Source organism: Emys orbicularis, chromosome 1 (genome assembly GCF_028017835.1).
Source record: "Emys orbicularis isolate rEmyOrb1 chromosome 1, rEmyOrb1.hap1, whole genome shotgun sequence".
In the NCBI taxonomy this organism is placed as follows: Eukaryota; Metazoa; Chordata; order Testudines; family Emydidae; genus Emys; species Emys orbicularis.
The window spans coordinates 317,078,791-317,100,181 of record NC_088683.1 but is presented as its reverse complement, the minus strand read 5'-3'; the positions used below and the strand labels follow the sequence as shown (position 1 = coordinate 317,100,181).

The 21,391-nt window shown below is 49.1% G+C and overlaps 1 protein-coding gene across 3 annotated transcripts in view; it reads right to left on the bottom strand.

Moving 5' to 3' along the window:
* Nucleotides 1-21,176, bottom strand: part of SMAD9 (SMAD family member 9) — a 38,743-nt gene extending 17,567 nt beyond the window's left edge. The window contains exons 1-3 of one of the 3 annotated variants that reach the window (XM_065405821.1): nt 20,765-21,176; nt 13,934-14,191; nt 2,880-3,016 (exon numbers count right to left, since the gene is read on the bottom strand). In XM_065405821.1, the coding sequence (XP_065261893.1) occupies nt 2,880-3,016; nt 13,934-14,191; nt 20,765-21,176 (807 nt within the window). The remainder of the gene's footprint in view (nt 1-2,879; nt 3,017-13,933; nt 14,192-20,764) is intronic. The other 2 variants (XM_065405829.1, XM_065405835.1) reach the window with 2 other exon arrangements.
* Between the last annotated feature and the right edge of the window lie 215 nt (nt 21,177-21,391).

The following is a 21,391-nucleotide window of genomic DNA, read 5'->3' as shown; positions in this document are numbered from 1 at the left end:
ACCATTTGGTGGATTCTCTCTGAGAGACAATGGACACCCTTGACATGTGGGATGTGTATGTCGCCCAAGGATCCCAATACAGACATAGGCGAGGGAAAGGCATGGATGGCGGAGAAGCCCAAGGGGGGCCCATAGCACAATCATGGGTTGGCTCGATGGAATTGAGGACCCTTGTATTGTGATGGCAGGCCACGGTGAGAAGCTAGGGAAATGACATCCTCCTGGTCACTGTCAGGCTCATCACTGGGTAAGGATGGCGTTGACCGAGATATTGGTGGCATAAGGCCTGGTGCTCAGGACGATTCCGGGCACCGGGATGTGCTCGGTACCGGGGCCCCGATACTGAGTAATGGCGACTGTGTTTCTTCAACCAACCATCAGGTCGCTAGGGTACTGTAACTCTTGCAGTATCGTCGGCTCACTCGGTACCACAGAGAGTGTCTGTGGTACATTGCTGGTACCGATGGTTGCCAAGATGCAGAGCACTCCCTAGATGTGAGTTTTGACACATTTGGTAACAAAGGTTTACTCAGTGCCACTCCTTTAGAGGCAATACGGTATTTATCTTTCTCCTCAGGGGGCAGAACCACTGCCTCAGAGCCTGAGCCCTGACTTCTCTACGCGGTGCAGCTGAGCTCACAGTGGAGGCACCCTGATGCTTCTGGGTACCGCACTTCGGAGCCGCCAGTACCGAGGTGGCCGATCGCACTGGGGAATCCCTCTGACAGGCCAACAGTGCTTGGAGCCCTTTTTCCTCAAGCCTTTATGGGGGGAATCTGCTGGTTTTTCTGCATCTCTACTCCCTTTGAAGTTGAAGGCTCTGGGGAGGATCCAGGGTCGGCACCGGAGTCCCCTGGCAGCTGAAGTGCCTTCTCCATAAGGAGGACTTTTAACTTGGGGGGAGGGATAGCTCAGTGGTTTGAGCATTGGCCTGCTGAACCCTGGGTTGTGAGTTCAATCCTTGAGGGGACCACTTAGGGACTCTCCCAGGCACCGGACACCATGAGAGTGTCTATCCATTACAGAAATCAACTCCTTGCAGGAGAGGCACCTCTTGAAGCTGGGAGAACCAGCCATGCCCCGGGGAGGTGGAAGCTATCACCCTCTAACAGTGAGGAATGCAGAAAAAAAGATGTTCTGTCCTCGTCTTCTCTCTCTTTTTTTTTTTAAACCAAGAGAAGTTAGAATAACCTCTAAACACTCCGAGGGTGAGGGGAGGGACAAGGAGGATCCTCCCAAAAGGGCAGGAAACGGAAACTAAAGTTCTTTTTCTTCTTTTAGCCCAGCGGGGGGTTCGCCCACGCAGCTCTAGATAGCCTTGAGGCAGACCACATGCGCGGGCTGAACGGACACAGCTACCTAAAATCTCTGATTAGAGGCGCAGGGACGTAGATACACCTACAGTTGAGAACTCATAGGGACACTAGTCGAAGAAGAATAGTTGCAAAGTGGCTCTAAAGCTGTTCCGTGCCCTAGCCTTTAGCATGGGGATGGGGGCTTACAACCCTCCCAGCTTTCACTAGGTCTCCCACACAGAGCATGGGGAGGAAGATCTGAGCTTCTGTAAAGCTCTTTCTGTGCACGAGTGACACTACTTATTATTCAGAAAATATAAGTATGTATTACAGCAATGTGACATTAAAAAAAAAAGATGGAAATACTAAAGCCTCTAAACAGAGTGCTTTATGATGGATAAGTAACTCACCCCAAATTGAAGTCAATAAAGAAATCAGTCCTGATTTTGACTTAGCTCTCGCTGCGTTACACATTCCTCCCTCCCCTCATCCCTTATTTGATCTTCATCACTACAACCTGGATAATGGTGTTTGTTTTCATTAATACTTCTAATTTTTGTGACCCCACAGATGCAAATAAAATCAGAATCTTTTGTCCTGGTACCTAAGCCACTGAATTCTTAAATCCCTCTCTTGCTACTGAATGACAAGCCTGGGCTGCCTCCTTAACTTCAGATCTGGCAAAGCCCACTGTTACAGATGTGCCTTGTCCTCCGATCTGGGGGTCATCAGCAGAGCCGGTTCTGTAGGCGACTTTTCACCTCACCTGGACAGGCTCAGGGAGGAAGGGTGTTTCTTGTGAACAGTCCTCGGCGGGGATCTGTCCTTGTGCCCATGAGGAGTGCCCTCTACTCTCATAGGGAGCCCTACAAGAAGAGTCCTTGGGCTTATATGTCAAAGGCTCCACTCCAAAGCATGTGCTTGGAGGGGCACAGATGAGGGCCACCTAGACTTCTCCCTCAGGTGCTTTCATAGGCAAAGCTCACAGGCTTTTCGAGTTCTGGGTGGGAAGGAGCGACAGATCCTGCACTTTGCAGAGATATGTGCCTCACTCAGACAAACACAGGCACCGCTGATGTTCAATCTGATGGAAAAGAGCAAGGGCAGGAGATGCAATTCTTGAATCCTGGGAATCTGAGCATAGTCCCTGAGGTTGGAGGTTCCCCAACCTGGGAAAGGAAATACTCTATGCTAACTACAAATTTAACTACTAATTACTAAGTTAAAATATATAACTATTTACAAATATTTTCTTTCTTTGCAAGTTATACAACTGAGCGACGGAGGACATGAGTCTGACTCAGACTATGTGGGAGTAAGAAGGAACTGGAGAGGTGTTGACCCTCACTGCCTCTTATACCCTAGGTCAAGAGCACAAGGAGATCTACTGTGCATGTGCGGGCCAACGGACACAGCTCTGAAAAATGTCCAGACTCGGGTGCACGGTGCAAATGCATACCCACATGTGGAATACACATAGGGACCAGCACTCGAAAAAGAACAATAGGCCTTCCTGCTCTGAAGAATATATAATAATTCTTTGGCTAAGAATTTTTCCCTTGGAAGCAGTACAAATACTTGTATATTTTCAGTTTCTCCAGCAGCAGATTTACCTCCATTGGGCAATGATAGCACTAACTGATTGTCAGCTGTTGCATCCACTGATCGTCCATTTTGGTTTCCTGGTGTTTCTCTTGCATTGTAAGGTGGGGGTGTTTCAACTAAAAAACAGAAAGACACTGAGATCAGCAAGTTGGTAAATTCTACCCAGGTCTGCCTGGGAACTATTCAACTCTACTTCAGCATAGTTTTAACTAGAGAGGGGTCCAAAACAGAATCCGAGTCTGAACCTCTGCCCTCCTCAAACTCCAGGTCAAGACTGTTTCAGATTCAAACCCCTGGAGATGAACCTGTCCCTACGGTTTAGACTCTGTGTCAGGTCCAAAGGCAGAAAGGTCCTAATTTCCAAATACAGATTGGATGTGGCCCAAGATGACAGAAATTTCAGCTTTGATTTTGGCACTGGTTAGTCTGCACCCAGTCCTAGTTTGGCCTCAAACCCAAACTCCATGGAAAGAGACTGGCATCCATCTTAAGGGTGGAGTTCCATAAGTGGGCTCCCTGAACCCAGCCCGCTTCACATGGAATCCTGGTGAGGATGGAGAGCAAAGACACACTAGCTGACCTCAACTGCCTTGACGGGGGAGAGACAGCCGCACACAGGCCTAGACTAATATACAGTCAGCAAGACCTGGAAATGAATCAGATGGATTACAGGCAGAATGTGGAAACCAGGCATCGCTAACTGCCTTGCCCTATGCCATGAAGCAAATGAGAGCCATTGCATTCTGCAGCCATTGTAGCCTCTGGATCAGATTCAAGCAAAGACCAATCAGGATTCAATTACAATAGTCTAGCCAGGAGGTGAGGAACGTGGGTATAGCTGTAGTGAGTTCTGCATTAGACAGAATTGGGCAATTTCCAAGTCTAGTGATAGCCACTGTGAAGTAGTGTTGTACTAGGAGTTTCCATTCTGGAAAGCAATGCAGAATGACCCCTATTTTCCTGACCTCCCTCGCAAGTGGTGGCCTTGCCCTGGGCATAACGGAGGTGCATAAAGCATCCACAACCGCTTCAAAACGGGAGGTGCCAGAAACATTACATAAGCTTTATCGGGATTGAGTTTCAGCCAACTGTCCCCCATCTAAACAAATCTGTCTGCAAGAAAACCAAGAGATAGTTAAAGCAGGACAACAGGAAAGGAGGCACAGAGGTAAAAGTACTAGTATCACTCCGTATCCCAGTCTGTACCCCTATCTCCCATCAGGCTCATACACGTTCAACAAGATAAGGAACAGAACAGCAGGGAAACTGGACAATGCTGAGCACCCTTAGCTTTTGGGAATTCTCTTCTACAAGGCAGCTCAGTCACAGAAGAGTCGTGACAACACCCACCCCTACCATGGACCACAGCTAGGCTACCAACAGCTGGTGATAGGTCTAACATAATTAGCAGGGAGCAGACGCCCTCGTCCCTTACTGGCAGATCTTCCACCATGTTAATCAGAACTCTCTGGGTCATGAAATGGTCTGGTTCTAGATGTACAAAGATGTATTTAAACAAAAATGATCTAATCCAGGTGGGATTAACCCAATCCCCACTGTCTCAATAACCGCTCTCACAAATGGAGGAGCAGAGGCTGGCCAGTAATTTGCAGAATGAATATTTTAGAACAGAGGCTGCAGTTCCACACATGTATGCACAGAGGGAGCCTGGCCTCTCAAATGATTGATCACTTCCACTAGTACCTTCCCTCTAGCCTTAACCAGCCAAGATAACCTATGGCACCGGCAGCTGAAAGAAGGCACAAGCTGACGACGCTCACGCAGGACAGAAGGGGTATTCATCCCCTCACACTTTGGGGAGGGCCAACTCTCTTTTAATCTGACCAATCTTCTTGTTAAAGAAGCATACGCACTAATGAAAAATAAACAAATGAACTACAAAAACAGCCCTCCTAATTCCTGAATTGTTTCATTTATAGAACAGCAGCCTAGGAACAGGAAAACACATCCTCCATTCTAATATATGCCAAGAAGGAATAGAGTGCATTAGAAAGCTGAAATAAAGACCTTGTTTTCATGTTAGAAAACACAGATGTAGACCTCGATCCTGCAAACACTTAAGCATGGGAGTCAATTTACTCATGGGAGTAGTAATTTAATGGGATTACAGGTTGCACAGGTGTTTACATGTTTGCAGGACTAATAAAAGTATTTAGGTTGAAAGACAGAGAGACAGCAAAAGACATCTGTGTCGACCTGGCTTGATGTTAGTAATTGGACATGAGTGAGAGTTGATTTATTTGGAGATAGGATTAGAGAGGTAAATGGATCAGCAGGCTGAAAACAGCAAGTCTGCACCGGCTAAGATAAGTGGGAAAACACCCAGGGAACCATTTACAATGGACAAGTTAAGTCGGAAACATAAAGATGGGGTAAAGAATAAATTGTACACGGACAGAGAATGCTGTACAGGGATTGGTTCCTACAAAGTGACCAAGCCAATCCCAAAATATGTGATGCAATGTATAGTAAATGCAATGTAGTTTGTAAATTTATATAAAGGAAAGTTGCAGTGTATAAATAGCGGATAAATACAGACTAACTTGTAAAGCGACCACGGGACTGGCAAAACAGCAAGAATTACAGTATCCAGATTGATGTCATTATTATGTATATTTCAGCAGTGCCCAGGACCAGGGCTCCAATGTGCTAAGTCAGTGTTTCCCAAATGGTGGGCCCCAACTCACAGTGGGCCCCAGAAGGGTCCAGGTAGGTGGGTCGTGCATACCCCAGAAGTGCTCCCCCCCACACACACACACACTGACTTCCCCTGGGCAGCAGGCAATGGCGTGGGAAGTGGGATCCAGGCATCCGAGCGGAGGAAGCACCTCCGGGACACACATGGGGTGGGTACAGGCTACTGTTTGTCGTCTTGCTGGATCTGGTTGTTTCTTCTATGCTGTTGCTGCTGCCTGGATCCTGCTCCCATGTCTCTTGGGCAGCAGTGTGGAGAGAGGGATGTGGGCAGCAGCAGTGCTGAAGAAATGTCTGGAGCCAGCAAGTGGACAGTTAGCACACTGGTGGCAATCACGAACCAGCTACAATGAAAGAGGGACTATCTGGGGCTGCAAGAGGGGAACAGGGGGAGCCAGGATAATGGTGCGTCCTATGACAGGGTTGGGGGGAAACCCCGTCCTGTGCGGGGTGAGTGTGCCCACCTCTCTTAGGGAATTAGGGGGAGGGGGACATATGTATCTTATGCCTATGTCTCTCCCAGCCCGAGTCCATACGCTCGCTCTTATCAGCAGGGCGGTGCAGCCTAGTGGCCAGAGTCCATAAATTTGCCCTTGTCAACCAGGCAGTAAGGCCTAGGGGCCAGTGTCAGTCAATCTGCCCCTTTACGCAGGGCAGTAAGGCCCAATGGCCAGAGTCAGGAAATCTCCTCCTTTTCGCAGGGCGGTAAGGCCTAATGGCCCAAATCACTACATTCGCCCCTGTCCACAGGGCTGCAAGGCTTAGTGACCAGAGTCAATAAATTCGCCCTTGTCAGCAGGGCAGTAAGGCCTAGCAGCCACTGCCAGACACAGAGGGAGGGGTTGCACCCCCAGCAGGGGGGTCCAGGCCCTCCCGCTCCACCGGACCCCAGCCCAGGACCCTGGTAGTGGTTGTAGCACAGGCCACTGAATCAGCAGTGGAAAGCTCTGACCGAAACACGCTGACTCAAGGCTTCGGCTCACTCACCGGTCCGCCGTCTGATTCCCCTGGGCTGCTTCCTGCCGTCGTCCCTGCTGCCGTGGTCTGGGCATCCCTGTTACCTCTAGGTTCTCCGGTCTGCCCTTTCTCTGGCACGTTCGAACTCTGTGAGGCCTCCGGGGTTGCCTTAGCGTCTGCCTGGGCTGCGGCATCCCCGGCTCCTAGGGTCCCGGACTTCCGCTGAGCCTTGGCTGGGGCAGGTGGCATACGTCCTTCCTCCACGGCAGTCAGCCCCAACTGAGCTGAGCTGCTCCCTTTTATACCAGTGCATCTGGAGCATGCTCAGTAGAGTACAGTGGGCGTGGCTTCCTCAACCCACAATGTAGGGTTAACCCTTCCCCGTCCAGTGCAGGGTGAGTGCGCCCCATCACACACCCTCCCCTTTAAGAGTGGATCTGGCGGGGGTGCGGTGTCTCTTTCCTCACATTCCAGCAAAGAAAAGAAGTCAGCATTGGTGTGCGCCTTTCCAGGGCGGTGCATCACTTGGAAATCATAAGGCTGTAGGGATAAGTACTATCGCCAGTTATCTCATCATAGAAGGCAATTAGGTTAGTCAGGCATGTCTTGCCCTTGGTGAATCCATGCTGACTGTTCCTGATCACTTTCCTCTCCTCTAAGTGCTTCAGAATTGATTCCTTGAGGACCTGCTCCATGATTTTTCCAGGGACTGAGGTGAGGCTCACTGGCCTGTAGTTCCCTGGATCCTCCTTCTTCCCTTTTTTAAAGATGGGCACTACATTAGCCTTTTTCCTGTCATCCGGGACCTCCCCCGATCACCATGGAGTTTTCAAAGATAATGGCCAATGGTTCTGCAATCACATCCGCCAACTCCTTTAGCACCCTCGGATGCAGTGCATCCGGCCCCATGGACTTGTGCTCATCCAGCTTTTCTAAATAGTCCTGAACCACTTCTTTCTCCACAGAGGGCTGGTCACCTCCTCTCCATACTGTGCTGCCCAGTGCAGAGTCTGGGAGCTGACCTTCATGAAGGCAGAGGCAAAAAAAGCATTAAGTACATTAGCTTTTTCCACATCCTGTCACTAGGTTGCCTCCCTCATTCAGTAAGGGGCCCACACTTTCCTTGACCTTCTTCTTGTTGCTAACATACCTGAAGAAACCCTTCTTGTTACTCTTAACATCTCTTGCTAGTTGCAACTCCAAGTGTGATTTGGCTTTTCTGATTTCACTCCTGAATGCCTGAGCAATATTTTTATACTCCTCCCTGGTCATTTGTCCAATCTTCCACTTCTTGTAAGCTTCTTCTTTGTGTTTAAGATCAGCAAGGATTTCACTGTTAAGCCAAGCTGGACACCTGCCATATTTACTATTCTTTCTACACATCAGAATGGTTTGTTCCTGCAACCTCGTCAATGTAAGTGGCAGTGTACTGTCCCTGGGGTTGTAATATCCAATCCATACGTCACTGGAAGGTTGTCATTCCCCCATGTAACCCAAATGGCATGGTCACAAATTGGTATAGGCCAAAGGAGGTTGGGAAGGCCGTCTTTGGGCGTGAGGTCAGGGTCAGAGGGATCTGCCAATACCCTTTGGTGAGATCCAGAGTCGACAGAAACTTAGCTCCCCCTAACCTCTCAAGGAGTTCATCGACCCGTGGCATTGGGTAGGCGTTGAACCGAGATATATCGTTCACTTTTCTAGAGTCAATACAAAACTAGATGGAGCCGTTCGGTTTCGGAACTAGGACTACTGGGCTTGGCCACTCACAATGAGATTCTTCTATAATGCCCATGTCTAACATGACCTCGACTTCCTTCCGAATGGCCGCCCACATCTTCTTGGGCAGGGGCCAGTGGGGTTTGCGTACCTTCTGTCCCGGTACAGTTGCAATATGACGACTCATGATGGTCATCCATCCTGTCCAAGCCGACAAGACCTCTGGGTAAGACTGCAGGAGTCCTTGGAGTTGCTTTCTCTGTATCAGGTGGAGTCCTGCTCCTATCGCTACAGGCCCATCCTCAAAAGGTTCATCCACCAGGGGCCCTAATTCTGGTTCGGATGTGGGGGTAGGGAGTGATCAGTAACATATCCCTGCTCCTCCAGGCTTTTAGAAAATTGACATGATACGTGCATGTATTGCGGCGCCAGCCTGGTAGCCGAACGTCATAATCGACCGGTCCGATCCGCCGCATGAGTTCAAAGGGGCCTTGCCACTTAGCCAATAGTTTGGATTTGGTTGAGGGGAGCAGGATTAGGACCCGATCTCCAGATTCAAAGCTCCGAGGGCCTGGCTCCTTTGTTATAGTGTTGTACCTGACTCTGCTGCGCCTACTCCAGATTCTCCCTAGCAAAGCCTCTGAAGCCTCTCCTGTAGCTGTAGCATGTGATGAACAACCCCCTTTGCCTGGGTCCCTTGCTCTTCCCAGCCCCCCTTCAGAAGGTCAAGGATACCTTGGGGCTGTCTCCCATATAAGAGTTTGAAGGGGGAGAACCCCGTGGATGCTTGGGGTACCTCACATATGGCAAACAACAAGGCTGGGAGTAGAGTATCCTACCGTCGCGGATCCTCTTCTACAAATTTGCGGAGCATGCTCTTCAAGGTCTTGTTAAAACGTTCCACCATCCCCAGATGGACGGATTGGTATAGGGATGTCCTGAGGGCTCGTATACTTAAAAGATGGCAGAGGTCGGCCATCAATTGGGAAGTCACATTTGTCCCCTGATCCGTTAAGATTTCGCGGGGTATCCCCACCTGGGAAAAGACCTTAATGAGTTCAATGGCTATCTTAGGGGCAGTGGCAGTCCGTAATGGGACTGCTTCTGGGTACCGGGTCGCGTAATCCACAAATCACAAGGTGGCCAGATGCACTCTTTTCTAGTGGGCCCACCACGTCAAGTCCTATTCACTCAAAGAGGATCCCGACCACTGGGAGGGGAATGAGGGACGCTTTCGGCACTCTTTTTGGGCCCATGCATTGGCACTCTGGGCATGAGGCACAATAATTCTTTACCTCCTGGTGGATACCTGGCCAGAAGAACCGCCGCACTACCCACTGGAGGGTCTTTTCTCTTCCCAGGTGTCCTGCCCACGGCACTGAATGGGTGAGGTGTAAAGACCTTGGTGCAACCTCTGTGGGACCAGCAGTTGCTGGAATATTTAGAGTCTGCGGCTCTTCCACCAGCCAATAGAGGTGGTCCTGCCATATTTCAAAGTGTGGGCCTTGGGGCTTTAGGGGAGAGCCCCCCACTTCTTGCTCTCTAGCGGTGGCCTGTTCCTAGGCATGCCTAAGTGTAGGGTCCTCTCGTTGTTCCTGAATAAAGTCACCATCACGTTCGAGCTCTGTCTGCGCCTCATTGACAGAGAAATCCATTTGTGTAGATGGGGGTACCAGGATCTTGGCAGACCTGGAAGGTCCTTCCCCTAGGTCATCATCCTGATCCCTCCCGAGCAGCCTTCTTTTTACCCACTCCTCGCCTTCTCCTACCGGAGTGTCCTGGGTGGACTCTTGCAATAGTTCTAGGAACCACGGCCAGTCCCGCCCCAGAATCACCAGATAGGCCAGTCTGGCGGTCACGCCCACCGAGAGGTCTGCTCTTCGGTGGTATATCTCCAATGTCACTCAGGCAGTAGGATACAAATGTAGGTCTCCGTGGATGCACTGGACGTAGATGGGGGTTCTGCGTGGCTCAAGATTGGGTACAAGATCACCCAGGATGAGAGTTTGACTATAGCCGGAGTTGATCAATGCCAATACCCCAAGTTTCCCTGGGCCCCTCTTTCGGGCCCAGGGGCTGGCTACCCAGACCTGCCAGTAATTGCATTCCATGTAAGAGCAATCCCAACGAAAACGTCCCTCTTGACCACATTCATAACAACAGTCTCTCACTCCTCTGGGCGGCGTCTATTCAAGTTGGCCCGAACCCAACAAGTGGTGTTTCCTCCCGCCGTATAAGACTTTGGGTGGCGGTCGGTTTTTCATCCGGGTCACAGGTCCTGACCGGGGCTCCTGACAGACGCTGTAGTCCTCCCAGGGGGGCCAAATGGGCCGGTTTCTCCCCCCAGGTTCCTCCGTCTTGCGGGGTCAGGGTTCCATAGTCTCAGCTGCCAAGTAATCTTCCATCAGTCCAACCACTCCCATAAGCGTCGTGAGGCGGTGTCTACGCACCCACTCCTTCCCTCCGGCAGGGAGGATTTGAGTGAACTGTTCCAAAGTTACAGCTTCTGCCACCTGAGCACCGGACCGCTGGTCGGGCCCTGGCCATCACCAAGTGTAGTCCCGGAGACACTGAGCCACTGCTCGCGGCCTACCCCACGGAGGGTACCGTTCCTGACGAAAATACTGGAGGTAGGTCTCTGGGCTGATACCTGTCTGGTCTAATATGGCTGCCTTAACCTTTTCATAATCCAGGGTGTCCTGGGTGTCCAGGCTGCAGTAGGCCGCCTGGGCTGGCCCCGTTAAGTAAGGGGCTAGAAGGGTGGCCCAGTGTCCTGCTAGGCATCGTGCAGCGGTGGCCACCCATTCAAATGTCATGAGAAAGGCTTCAGGATCATCCCCAGGCCCCATCTTTGTGAGCCTTAGGGGGAGGCCAGATGATAGAGATCTCGGGTGAGGGTCCGCTAGAGGGTTGACTGACAGCCCACCTGGCCACAGTAATGCTGTCATTTGTTGGACAAGCCTTTCCTGGTGGGCTTGCTGCTGGGCAGCCAACTCCCGCATCATCTCCTGTTGGTGGCTCGTCACCTGTTGCAACAGCTGGGCGTATTGCTGCTGTTGTTGTTGTGCGGCTTGTTGCTGCTGGCTTTCTAGGAGCCATTTCAAAACCTTATCCGACTCCATGCTGGTGTCCAGTAATCTCAGGTCACTAGCAAGTCAGGGCAATCAAGGGGAGAATCTGTACTCCCCTCGGATCTACTGGTTTTAGACCTCTCCTCAGGCCTGGGTCGTTGCCCACATTCTCCACCACGTGTGACAGGGTTTGGGGGAAACCGCGTCCTGTGCAGGGCAAGTGGATCCGCCTCTCCTAGGGAATGTGTGTGTGTGTGGGGGCGTATTTTACATCTACGTCCCTCCCAGCCAGAGTCCATACGCTCGCTCTTATCAGCAGGGCGGTGCGGCCTAGTGGCCAGAGTCCATAAATTTGCCCTTGTCAACCAGGCAGTAAGGCCTAGGGGCCAGTGTCAGTCAATCCGCCCCTTTACGCAGGGCAGTAAAGTCCAATGGCCAGAGTCGGGAAATCCACTCCTTTTCGCAGGGCGGTAAGGCCTAATGGCCCAAATCACTACATTCGCCCCTGTCCACAGGGCTGCAAGGCTTAGTGACCAGAGTCAATAAATTCGCCCTTGTCAGCAGGGCAGTAAGGCCTAGCGGCCACTGCCAGACACAGAGGGAGGGGTTGCATCCCCAGCAGGGGGGTCCAGGCCCTCCCGCTCTACTGGACCCCAGCCCAGGGCCCTATTAGTGGCTGTAGCACAGGCCACTGAATCAGCAGGGGAAGGCTCTGACCGAAACGCACTGACTCAAGGCTTCGGCTCACTCACCGGTCCGCCATCTGATTCCCCTGGGCTGCTTCCTGCCGTCGTCCCTGCTGCCGTGGTCTGGGCGTCCCTGTTACCTCAAGGTTCTCCGGTCTGCCCTTTCTCCGGCACGTTCGAATGCTGTGAGGCCTCCAGGGTTTCCTTAGCGTCTGCCTGGGCTGCGGCATCTCCGGCTCCTAGGGTCCCGGACTTCCGCTGAGCGTTGACTGGGGCAGGTGGCACACGTCCTTCCTCCACGGCAGTCAGCCCCAACTGAGCCGAGCTGCTCCCTTTTATACCAGTCCACCTGGAGCATGCCCAGTAGAGTACAGTGGGCATGGCTTCCTCAACCCACAATGTAGAGTTAACCCTTCCCCGTCCAGTGCAAGGTTCATAGTCCACAAAAGAGATGAACTGCAGTTGGTGGGTCGCCTTAATAAAAAGTTTGGGAACCACTGTGCTAAGCACAGTACAAACACATCAGTAAGCTAGCCCGTCTTGAATAACTTACAATCTAATTTGTGAGAAGATTCAACAAGTGAGAGTGACAAAGAAAAGGAAGGAAGGGGGAAGGGAAGATGAAGGTTATGAAAAAAGGGTCATGCGGTTACCCAGATAGCTATTGCACATCTTGAAGGTTCCTGAAATTACCACAGCCTTTTAAAAATTAAACTCAGCTGTCCCTGACTGAATCGCAATCAAATAATTTTGTCTCCAATTCAGAATCATGTATGCGCTGGTATGCTAAAATGCAGATTAAGCCACTTACATTTTCAAGTGGTTTTACAAGCTTTCAGGATCAGCTGAATTGGCAGGACATCCACACTGTGTAATTTACGACAGGCCTCACCTTCCAAGGACACCAGTATAAATCAGGAGCACCTCCATTGAAGTCAACAGTTACCCAGGTGTAAAACCACAGTGAGTGAGAAGAGAGGCCCTACATATACCCTGTCATTCTGGGGAGTACATCAGTGAGGTTGTGGAATATGAGCTAAAACGATTAAAGATGCAAAAAAGAAACGATAGAAAAAGTAGGAAAACAAAATCTTCCTATGTCCATAGTGTCGGATTATAAATAAATAAAGGACAAATGAAAACATTAAGGACAGGAATTTAGATGCTCAAAAGTCAAGACATTCGAAAGTTAAGATGCAAGATTCAGCTCTGAATTACATCCATGTAAACCCAAAGTTGAAATCAATGGATTTACACTGGTGTAACACGAGCAGAATCTGAGCCAAGATTTCTGTAGTAATGTTAATTTGGAGTTGTTTCACATGGCATATGTTGAACACCACGAGTATCAATATAGTCCTAGAAACTTTAAAAAGTAAGAGGTTCACAATATGTGCAACATGAATGAGTGAACTTTAGAAAGGAGGAAACCTTGGAGCTGACTCAGCATCCTCTGAAGTCAATGGGAGTCCCTCCATCATCTGCAGTGGGTGCTGGATCAGATCAGTTACCTTTTTAATTTCCTGAATTAAGTCTTTCTATTCATGAACTTCAAGTGACATCAACAAATGTCTTTATATTTTACTTTCCCTGTTTCCCCTGCCCCCTCTCCCGCCAAGGAGAAGTACAAACCTATCGAACTTGGGGAGTTCACAAGCTCCACTGACTTTCCTGCTGGAGTTTCTACGCTCCTTGAGAGCTACTGGGTTTGCCCAGAGCTCACAGCCTCTATTAAAGGAGAGCCTCATTCGATTTCTTTTCATCTATTCAGCCTCCTAACAGAGCATGTCCATCTTTTGCTTCAGCCTCCAAACACCATGCAGGATCTCCTCCTGCATTCACATTCACTGGCACGGGTGGGCATCTGGAGACCACCATTACCTCTTACCTGTGAGTTGATATGGACTTCCTGGTCCAGAAGAACTTCCTGGAGAGTTAGGATAGCTGATGCTGCTGGGTGACTGAGAGAACATGTTACTGGGTGATGATGGAAAAGGGGTGCAGGGAGTTTGCTGGAAAGAATCAGGATAGGTGGCATTATGTGGCATCAGAGGCTCACTGTGGAGGGAAGCACTCCGGAACTTGGCAAGTAGGCTGAGATGTGGGTTAAACTCACTGTGTCTTGGAACCAGTACTGGAGGCAACACTGAAAGTAAAAACAAGCGAGTACAAGTTTTAGTCAAACACCCACTCTAGCGTGCTGTATCTCTTTCTGCATCTGAGCGACACACCACACTATCAAAACGTCACTTCACATATACTATCCTCTGAATGCTGCTATAAATGTGTTACAAACATATTTTAAATACCCTTTACCAGAGTCCTCACAGTTTGTTGTTGTTACAACTCAGTTCATCCAGCACCCCTCACTGAAACTAGAGGATAATAAATCTGCTCAGCAACTGAGCTTTCTTCTTTCTTCAGTGGCAACACTACCATTCCTTACACAATATGACTAAAGCTTTCAGATAGCAGGCCCAGTTCTGCAGCTGCTACATGAACAAAACTCCAACTGTCTTCAACAAGGAGAGATAGTATGCACACACACATACCGCCCGCCCCCCTAAAATAATGGAAGTGGCACATTTATACCCATTAAAATTACAGTTCTCACAATCTCTTTTCTGGGATGCTGAAGAAGTCAGAGATTTGCACAATACTCTTGATAAGCAGGATTTGTCAAACTCAGAGCCCTCTTTAATAATAAATAATAATATCTGGCACTTTTCAGGGATAGGGGTCGGTATAACTACCTGAATTTTACAGATGAGGAAACGGAGGCATGGAGAGGTTAGAGGCCAGTTTTTAAAAGATATTTAGGTACCTGAAAATACAGACAGGTGTCGAGTAGGATTTGTCTATAGCATTCCTTTCAGAATATCAATTCATTTATTTGTTCTGGTATTTCAACCCAGGTCCAGAGAAACAGGGGAGTCATGGTGCTCATGGTGGAATCCATGTAAGAACAGCAGCAAGATAGCAACCATGTTTATCCAAGTCTAACAGCATAGCAGAGTCAGTGAATGCACCTTAAATGCCTGGAATAACCTTTTGTGCACTCTAGTCCAAGGACAAGCCCTACTAGCAAGGGTGAAAATTATCTTGTACTGCTATGTTGCTCCCAAGGTCATGCCCCCAGCAATGGCAAGGGACAGAGCTGTGTGCTGTATTTAATGATAGCGAATTGTCAATTAATTTTCCATTTAATAGATTTTTATGAATGTAACTTACGATCACCTTTTTTGTTAGACATCCTTGTTTCACATCATTCTCTCTCTTTTCTGTGAAAAATGGGGGTGCAACTTTTCCTGTCTGTAGCATCTGTTGTTTTTAAATTTTCCTTCTCTCTCTCTTCATATTGTGTTCTTTTTCTTGCCCAACATTGTATCCACTAGATTCCCCCCCAGATATTCTGTTTCTCCTGTCTTCCCCATTTGCCACCCGCCAATCTCTTTCAATATCATATTGCTCTTTCATAACTTATCCCACCAACCTTTTCCTATCTCCTGCTTCTCCCAACACTCCCACCCACCCACTAGCACATAACACCTAATAGCCTGAGGACTGAGTATTAAAGACCAGTACAAATGGTTGGAACGGAGTAGGGAAGGGATTCACTGTCCAGAGGCAATGCCCAAGAGAAAAGCCATCACCTCAACTCTGGGATTCCTACCAGGGTGCTGTCCACGGGTCCTACTCTAGGACTCCATCTGTCTAATCTGCCTCTTGCCTGAATGTGTCCAATAAACTGGAACCCTCCAACCTGACACGAATCCCTTCTGGCTGCTGGAAAGAAGAAGGAATATTCTTTCCTGTTCCTCTCTCCTGGTTGCGATGAGTTCGGGTTGGTGGTGCCCCCCCCATCTCCATCTCCTTACTGTGATGCGTCTCTGCTGCTCAACCTCTCCCTTAGCTGTTGTGGTTTAAAAGTCTTCTTTCTCCAATGAACAGCTCCAGTGCTTGATGCTGGCTGCTCTTCAGAATTTCCCCAAGCAGCAACATGAAACTGACCTGACTTTTGTCAGTTTCCTGGCAGCCCATAGGGTTCACAGCAGCCAAAAAGGGGATGGCCGTGGTCAGTTTTCACTGTACTGTAGTTTGTGGACGTTCTGAGCAGGAGCAGTCAAACTACAGTAGCCTGTCTATAGACTTAGGAAGCTAGCACTGGATCACCTGTGCTCTCTTTGTATTTGGAAGGTTTTCTTTGCCACCATGAGGACTAGAAACAATTCTTTGCCTAAATGACCCCTGAAAGTCTGCAGGTGCTGATGGCACTTGCCAGGGAAGGCTTCCTACTTGCCCAGGATAAGTGGACAAGCGGAGTTTCCAAGCCTTGCAGCTCCATAAGCTTGATAAACTGTTATATCCAGCTCTGATTGGCACACCCACACTTCTCCAGTGCACTGCTTCTGTCACAGCACTCCATCTTTCTGCTGCCTACGCCATACTGTGCCTAGAGGGGTGAAGCTACTGGGGTAGCAAGGAGGGTGGAGGTTTTTTCCGTTTGTGGCTAGTGAATCTCCAGAGGTTCCTTATTCTCCCTGCTCCTTTGCCCGCAGATGCCGTTCTCTGAATCATAAGAGATGGCCATGCTGGAGATAGGGTAACCACAGGTCTGACACTGAAACCCTGTATGACCCCGTCACACCCAGTCTGTGCGAGTGATTTACCTAGATCATCTCTACTCACCGCTGGTCCTTTGCCCCACCTTTTGTCCAATATCTGTAGCTGGCCCTGTGGGGGTATATTATTCCTCCTGCTCATTACAGGAGTATGACAATGTGCCCCTAGCACATCTGGTGACTAATGGGCTGATCCCCTGAGTCCTGCCATTGCTGCTCCTGGACTAGATTCTTTATGCCTTCCACCCTCATCTATTGCGGTAGGTCTTGCTGAAAACCTGGCCAGGCACCAGATGAAGACAGTTGTGTGGCACTCTGAGCACTTACACATGCACCTGCCAGTTGTGCCTGTGGCTGCAGTTGCTAATGAGCACAACAAATTTTCCACACATTTCCCCCCCCATATAGTTGTTTAATGAAGGGTACAATCAGTGGTGGTTTAGCCACTGTGCCAACAGGGCCCATGCCCAGGGGCCCTGGCAAATTGGGGCATCCATGCGCACCCCAGCACTCCTGCCGGGGAGTGGGGTCAGGGTGCAGAGGCTTGCCCTGCTCCACCCGGCACTCCTGCCGGGGAGCGGGGGAAGCCCCCGCACCCAAACCCCACTCCCCAGCAGCTGTGCTGGACGGGCAGGGCATGGCAAGGCAAGCCACCGCGCCCCTCCAGGAGCTCCAGGCGGGAGGGGGAAGCCCCCACACCCCAACCCCATTTCCCCGGCAGGAGCACCGGGAGGGGGGCGGGGGGACTGCAGGTGGAAGGGGTGGGGAGGGGCCCCCACTTGCTCTGGCCCAGGGCCCCACAAACCCCTAATCTGCTTCTGGGTACAATAGCACATCTTCAGGTTCTGACCCTTGTGCACGGCTGCAGAGTTTTACACTCCTGAGAGTGCAGTCCTAGATGAGATTCCCCCCTTCCCTGAACTTTCCCTGCGTCCTTGATCATGGGCAATCCTACAGTAACAACAACATGTAGCATGTGAAGGGGGGAAAATGGTCAAGAGACACATTTCAGTTTTAAGCTTCACAAGGATTCAAATAATTTCACAGGGTCCTTTTCACTCGTGGACCACAGCCACTTTTCCATGCTAACAACCATACAAATATTGTGGAGTAGATTTTTAGGCAGCGCACTGGCTGGGGAGTTACCACCCTTTCTGGTCAATGAAACTCATTTATAGCAAGTCAAAAGTTCACCTTTGCTTCTGCTGTCTGCAGCAGCACTGCATATTAGAAGCTCTATTATCTGTCACCCAGTACACAGAGTGATCTCATTTAAAAATAATAGAGCAGGCAGTTTTTACATTATTTTAAAATTGCAGTTTTGGTTGGCAGTAATCCATTTCTAACTCAAACTTCTGACCTGGAGAATGGGGAAATGACTCTAGCCACCCAATCCACCTCCTCTAAATTGGAAGGATTATTCTTAATCTCCAACTCTCAGTTCTGCGAATCAAGGGGATGTTTCAAAAATGGGGAAGTGACAGTGGTGCTTTCTAACAGCACCTACTGCGCACTGGGCCAAAGTCACTGCCTGGATTCCACCAGGAGTTGTGGGCTTGGGGAAGTTTCACTGGAGGGAGGCTGGCAGTGGCAGAAGCCACACGCAACCTATGTTCTGTCGTTCAGCATACGTCACAAAGCTGACAAGGTGGCCTGAGGAGAGAGAGAGGGGTCAGTGCATCTCGAGTTCCAGGCTGGGGCTTAAGAGTTGGTCTCCCTGGTGGATATCTACTGCTCCTTCTTTCCCCTTCCCCCCTCTGCCATGGTGAGTCCCATCCGTCTTTGGGATAGGAGGAACTCACTGAATAAATCAAAACCACTGGTTTTGAATTTAAGTTATGGATTGGAGTATAGAATGGGTCACTCAGGAGAAGGGACAATAGAATGGAAACAATGGAATTTATGGGAAGAGTGAGTTGAAAAATAAAGGACATTTGTGGAGATCAATACAGCATAGCAGTTCTGTGACCATCACTGGGTTTATTATTGAACAATCCAAGATGCAGTTTCTTTAGCTCCAGAGGCTAAGATGCAAAGAAACTCACACAAGCCTACAGGAACCACAGTTAGATATGAAGAGTGTTGTATTTTTCTGTAGCTAACCAAAATTGTTATTTAAATGGATTTCAGCCTAGACAATTGGGAGCTGTCACATTTTGTTCAAAGGAGAGGAGTGCCCGACACCAGGACCAGATACTGACAGAGCCTGACCCTTAATCCTCTGGGCTTAAGGGCAAAGACAACAAACTTCAGAGCTCCTGCAGCAGTATCCAGAACTGTCACAGAATAACAGCTGTTAGCAGACACTGAATAGATCATAATGTCACCGAAATGTCGGGTCCACCTAGCTAGGACTGCACTCTCAGGAGTGTAAAACTCTGCAGCCGTGCACAAGGGTCAGAACCTGAAGATGTGCTATTGTACCCAGAAGCGGATTAGGGGTTTGTGGGGCCCTGGGCCAGAGCAAGTGGGGGCCCCTCCCCACCCCTTCCACCTGCAGTCCCCCCGCCCCCCTCCCGGTGCTCCTGCCGGGGAAATGGGGTTGGGGTGTGGGGGCTTCCCCCTCCCGCCTGGAGCTCCTGGAGGGGCGCGGTGGCTTGCCTTGCCATGCCCTGCCCGTCCAGCACAGCTGCTGGGGAGTGGGGTTTTCTGTAAGGTGACCAGATGCACTGTTTGTGATTAATATACTGATTTAAATGGAATTACTCCTGACTTACACCAGTGTGAGAGGACAATAAAGCCAACAACCTTTCAAAGGCAAAGATACTCAAAATTAGGGTGACCAAATAGCAAGTGTGAAAAATCGGGACGGGGGTGGGGGGGTAATAGGCGCCTATATAAGAAAAAGCCCTGAATATCGGGACTGTCCCTATAAAATCGGAACATCTGGTCACCTTACAGAAAATGGATATTATCTTAGTGTCTTTTTGAGATTATTTGAATAGCTTATTTTAGTAAATCATTAAATCAACCACTTCCCACGCAAATTAGACAACTATCAATTCACCTGTAAGATTTTAGACAAATCAATGTTTTTAGAAGTTCAGATCCATTTCAGAGTGAGAGCTCAGTTTTAAAATAAGGAACATCAGGAAGGGGAGCAGCCACTGTTGCATTAATGTTAATAAATGCCTTTCTCGCTCTTAAATTATATGAAACAGTAATAAAAGAAAAATCCCATGGTTCATTTTATTTGATCTTAATGTCAATTCAAAGTTTATGACTGACAGAGGATCATCAATGGCGGTACCTGGTTTACAGTTACTAACTACAAACCCTATTCACTAGTAAATTGCCACAAGACCAGGATTGGGCTCAATAATTTTACAATCGTTGTTCAGCAATTTCTTTGCCCACACAAATCCAATGACTTGATCCCGTGATAAGGGCAGGGATTTACAATGCTGGTTGACGTCTACCCTGAAGAGGTTCCTCAGCAGAAAAATTTAAAGTTGCATGTGGACTTGGGGGTGGGGTGGGAGGGGAGGAGGTAGAAGTGTCCACCCAGCTATGAAAAACTCACAACGGCAGGACACCAGGTATTTTAAGAGGCCTTGACTGATCTAAGGTCTAGGATCTTTGGTGCACCTTCATGACAATTAATCCATCCCTGTGGATCCACTCTAATCTTTAAAAAGGCCATTTACTGTGGATTAGTAAATCAGTTTTTGTCCTTTTAGAGTTGGGCAAAGATCCAACCAGGATGAAGAGACTAGTTTGTGCCCAATTTCATGCTAATGGGCACAATAGTGCCAGCACATTAGCTAGTGAGGTTCTCAAGGAAGCTAGCACCCAATACATCAAAGGAAAACAGCTTTCAGCACCCTGGACAAGTTCCTGATGTCCGATTCTCCTCTCACACTTCAATGGGATTTCCTTGTATCCTACCAGAGGAGAGGAGAGTCCCTTGTAAATCACAATTATGGGCAGAAGCTAGATCTGGGATCCCTTTCAGCAGAAAAGACAGCTGATCTTTCCAGCTGAACAGAGCCTTCTTTGTTATGATTTCACAATAGGATTAGTTATGATGCACCAAGTACAGACATTTCACCCAAAGAGCTGATATATACTTATATCATTTTCAGCTGATATATTACCTGGGGTCTCCACCCGCCGGTAATGGTAGGGGTTGATGCAAACTTCTTTCTGCTTCGAGCCAAATGGGAACTCGCAACATTCCAGTGGTTTCAATTCATGGTGAGACTGTAAATCGGGCCAACGCCACACTCGACAATAGATGACATGGGGCAGCCCCTTGCGATGAGACACCTGCAGCCTCCCATCCAAGGAGCGTGGGATTGTGACACACTTACTGGGCTGGCCAGGACAGCTCAGAGCCCTCTCAAGTTCTTCCATAGCGCCTTTCTTCTTCTTCAGTTTCTTCACCAGGGAATCCACAGCCTTCTCCGCCCACTTCTCCTCTTCATCTCCTTGCTTCCAGCCCAGCAGTCTCTTCACTGCTGGGCTGGTGAAGGAGAACAATGAGCTAATAGGGGTGCTGGAGTGCATAAGAAGCAAAGATTGTGTGTAAGTGTAAACAGAAGCACAAATCTCTCTGCTGCTTACAAAGCCTGGGTGAAGTCTTCACAATATTCAGATGGGTAGCTGCCTTCACAGAAAGTCTCTTCCCCACATAATAGTCTTCCTAATCTTAGACACAGTTTGAGAACATTCCAACTGGGTGGGACTCAGACCTCTCCACAATAACAAGAAAATGTTGATCA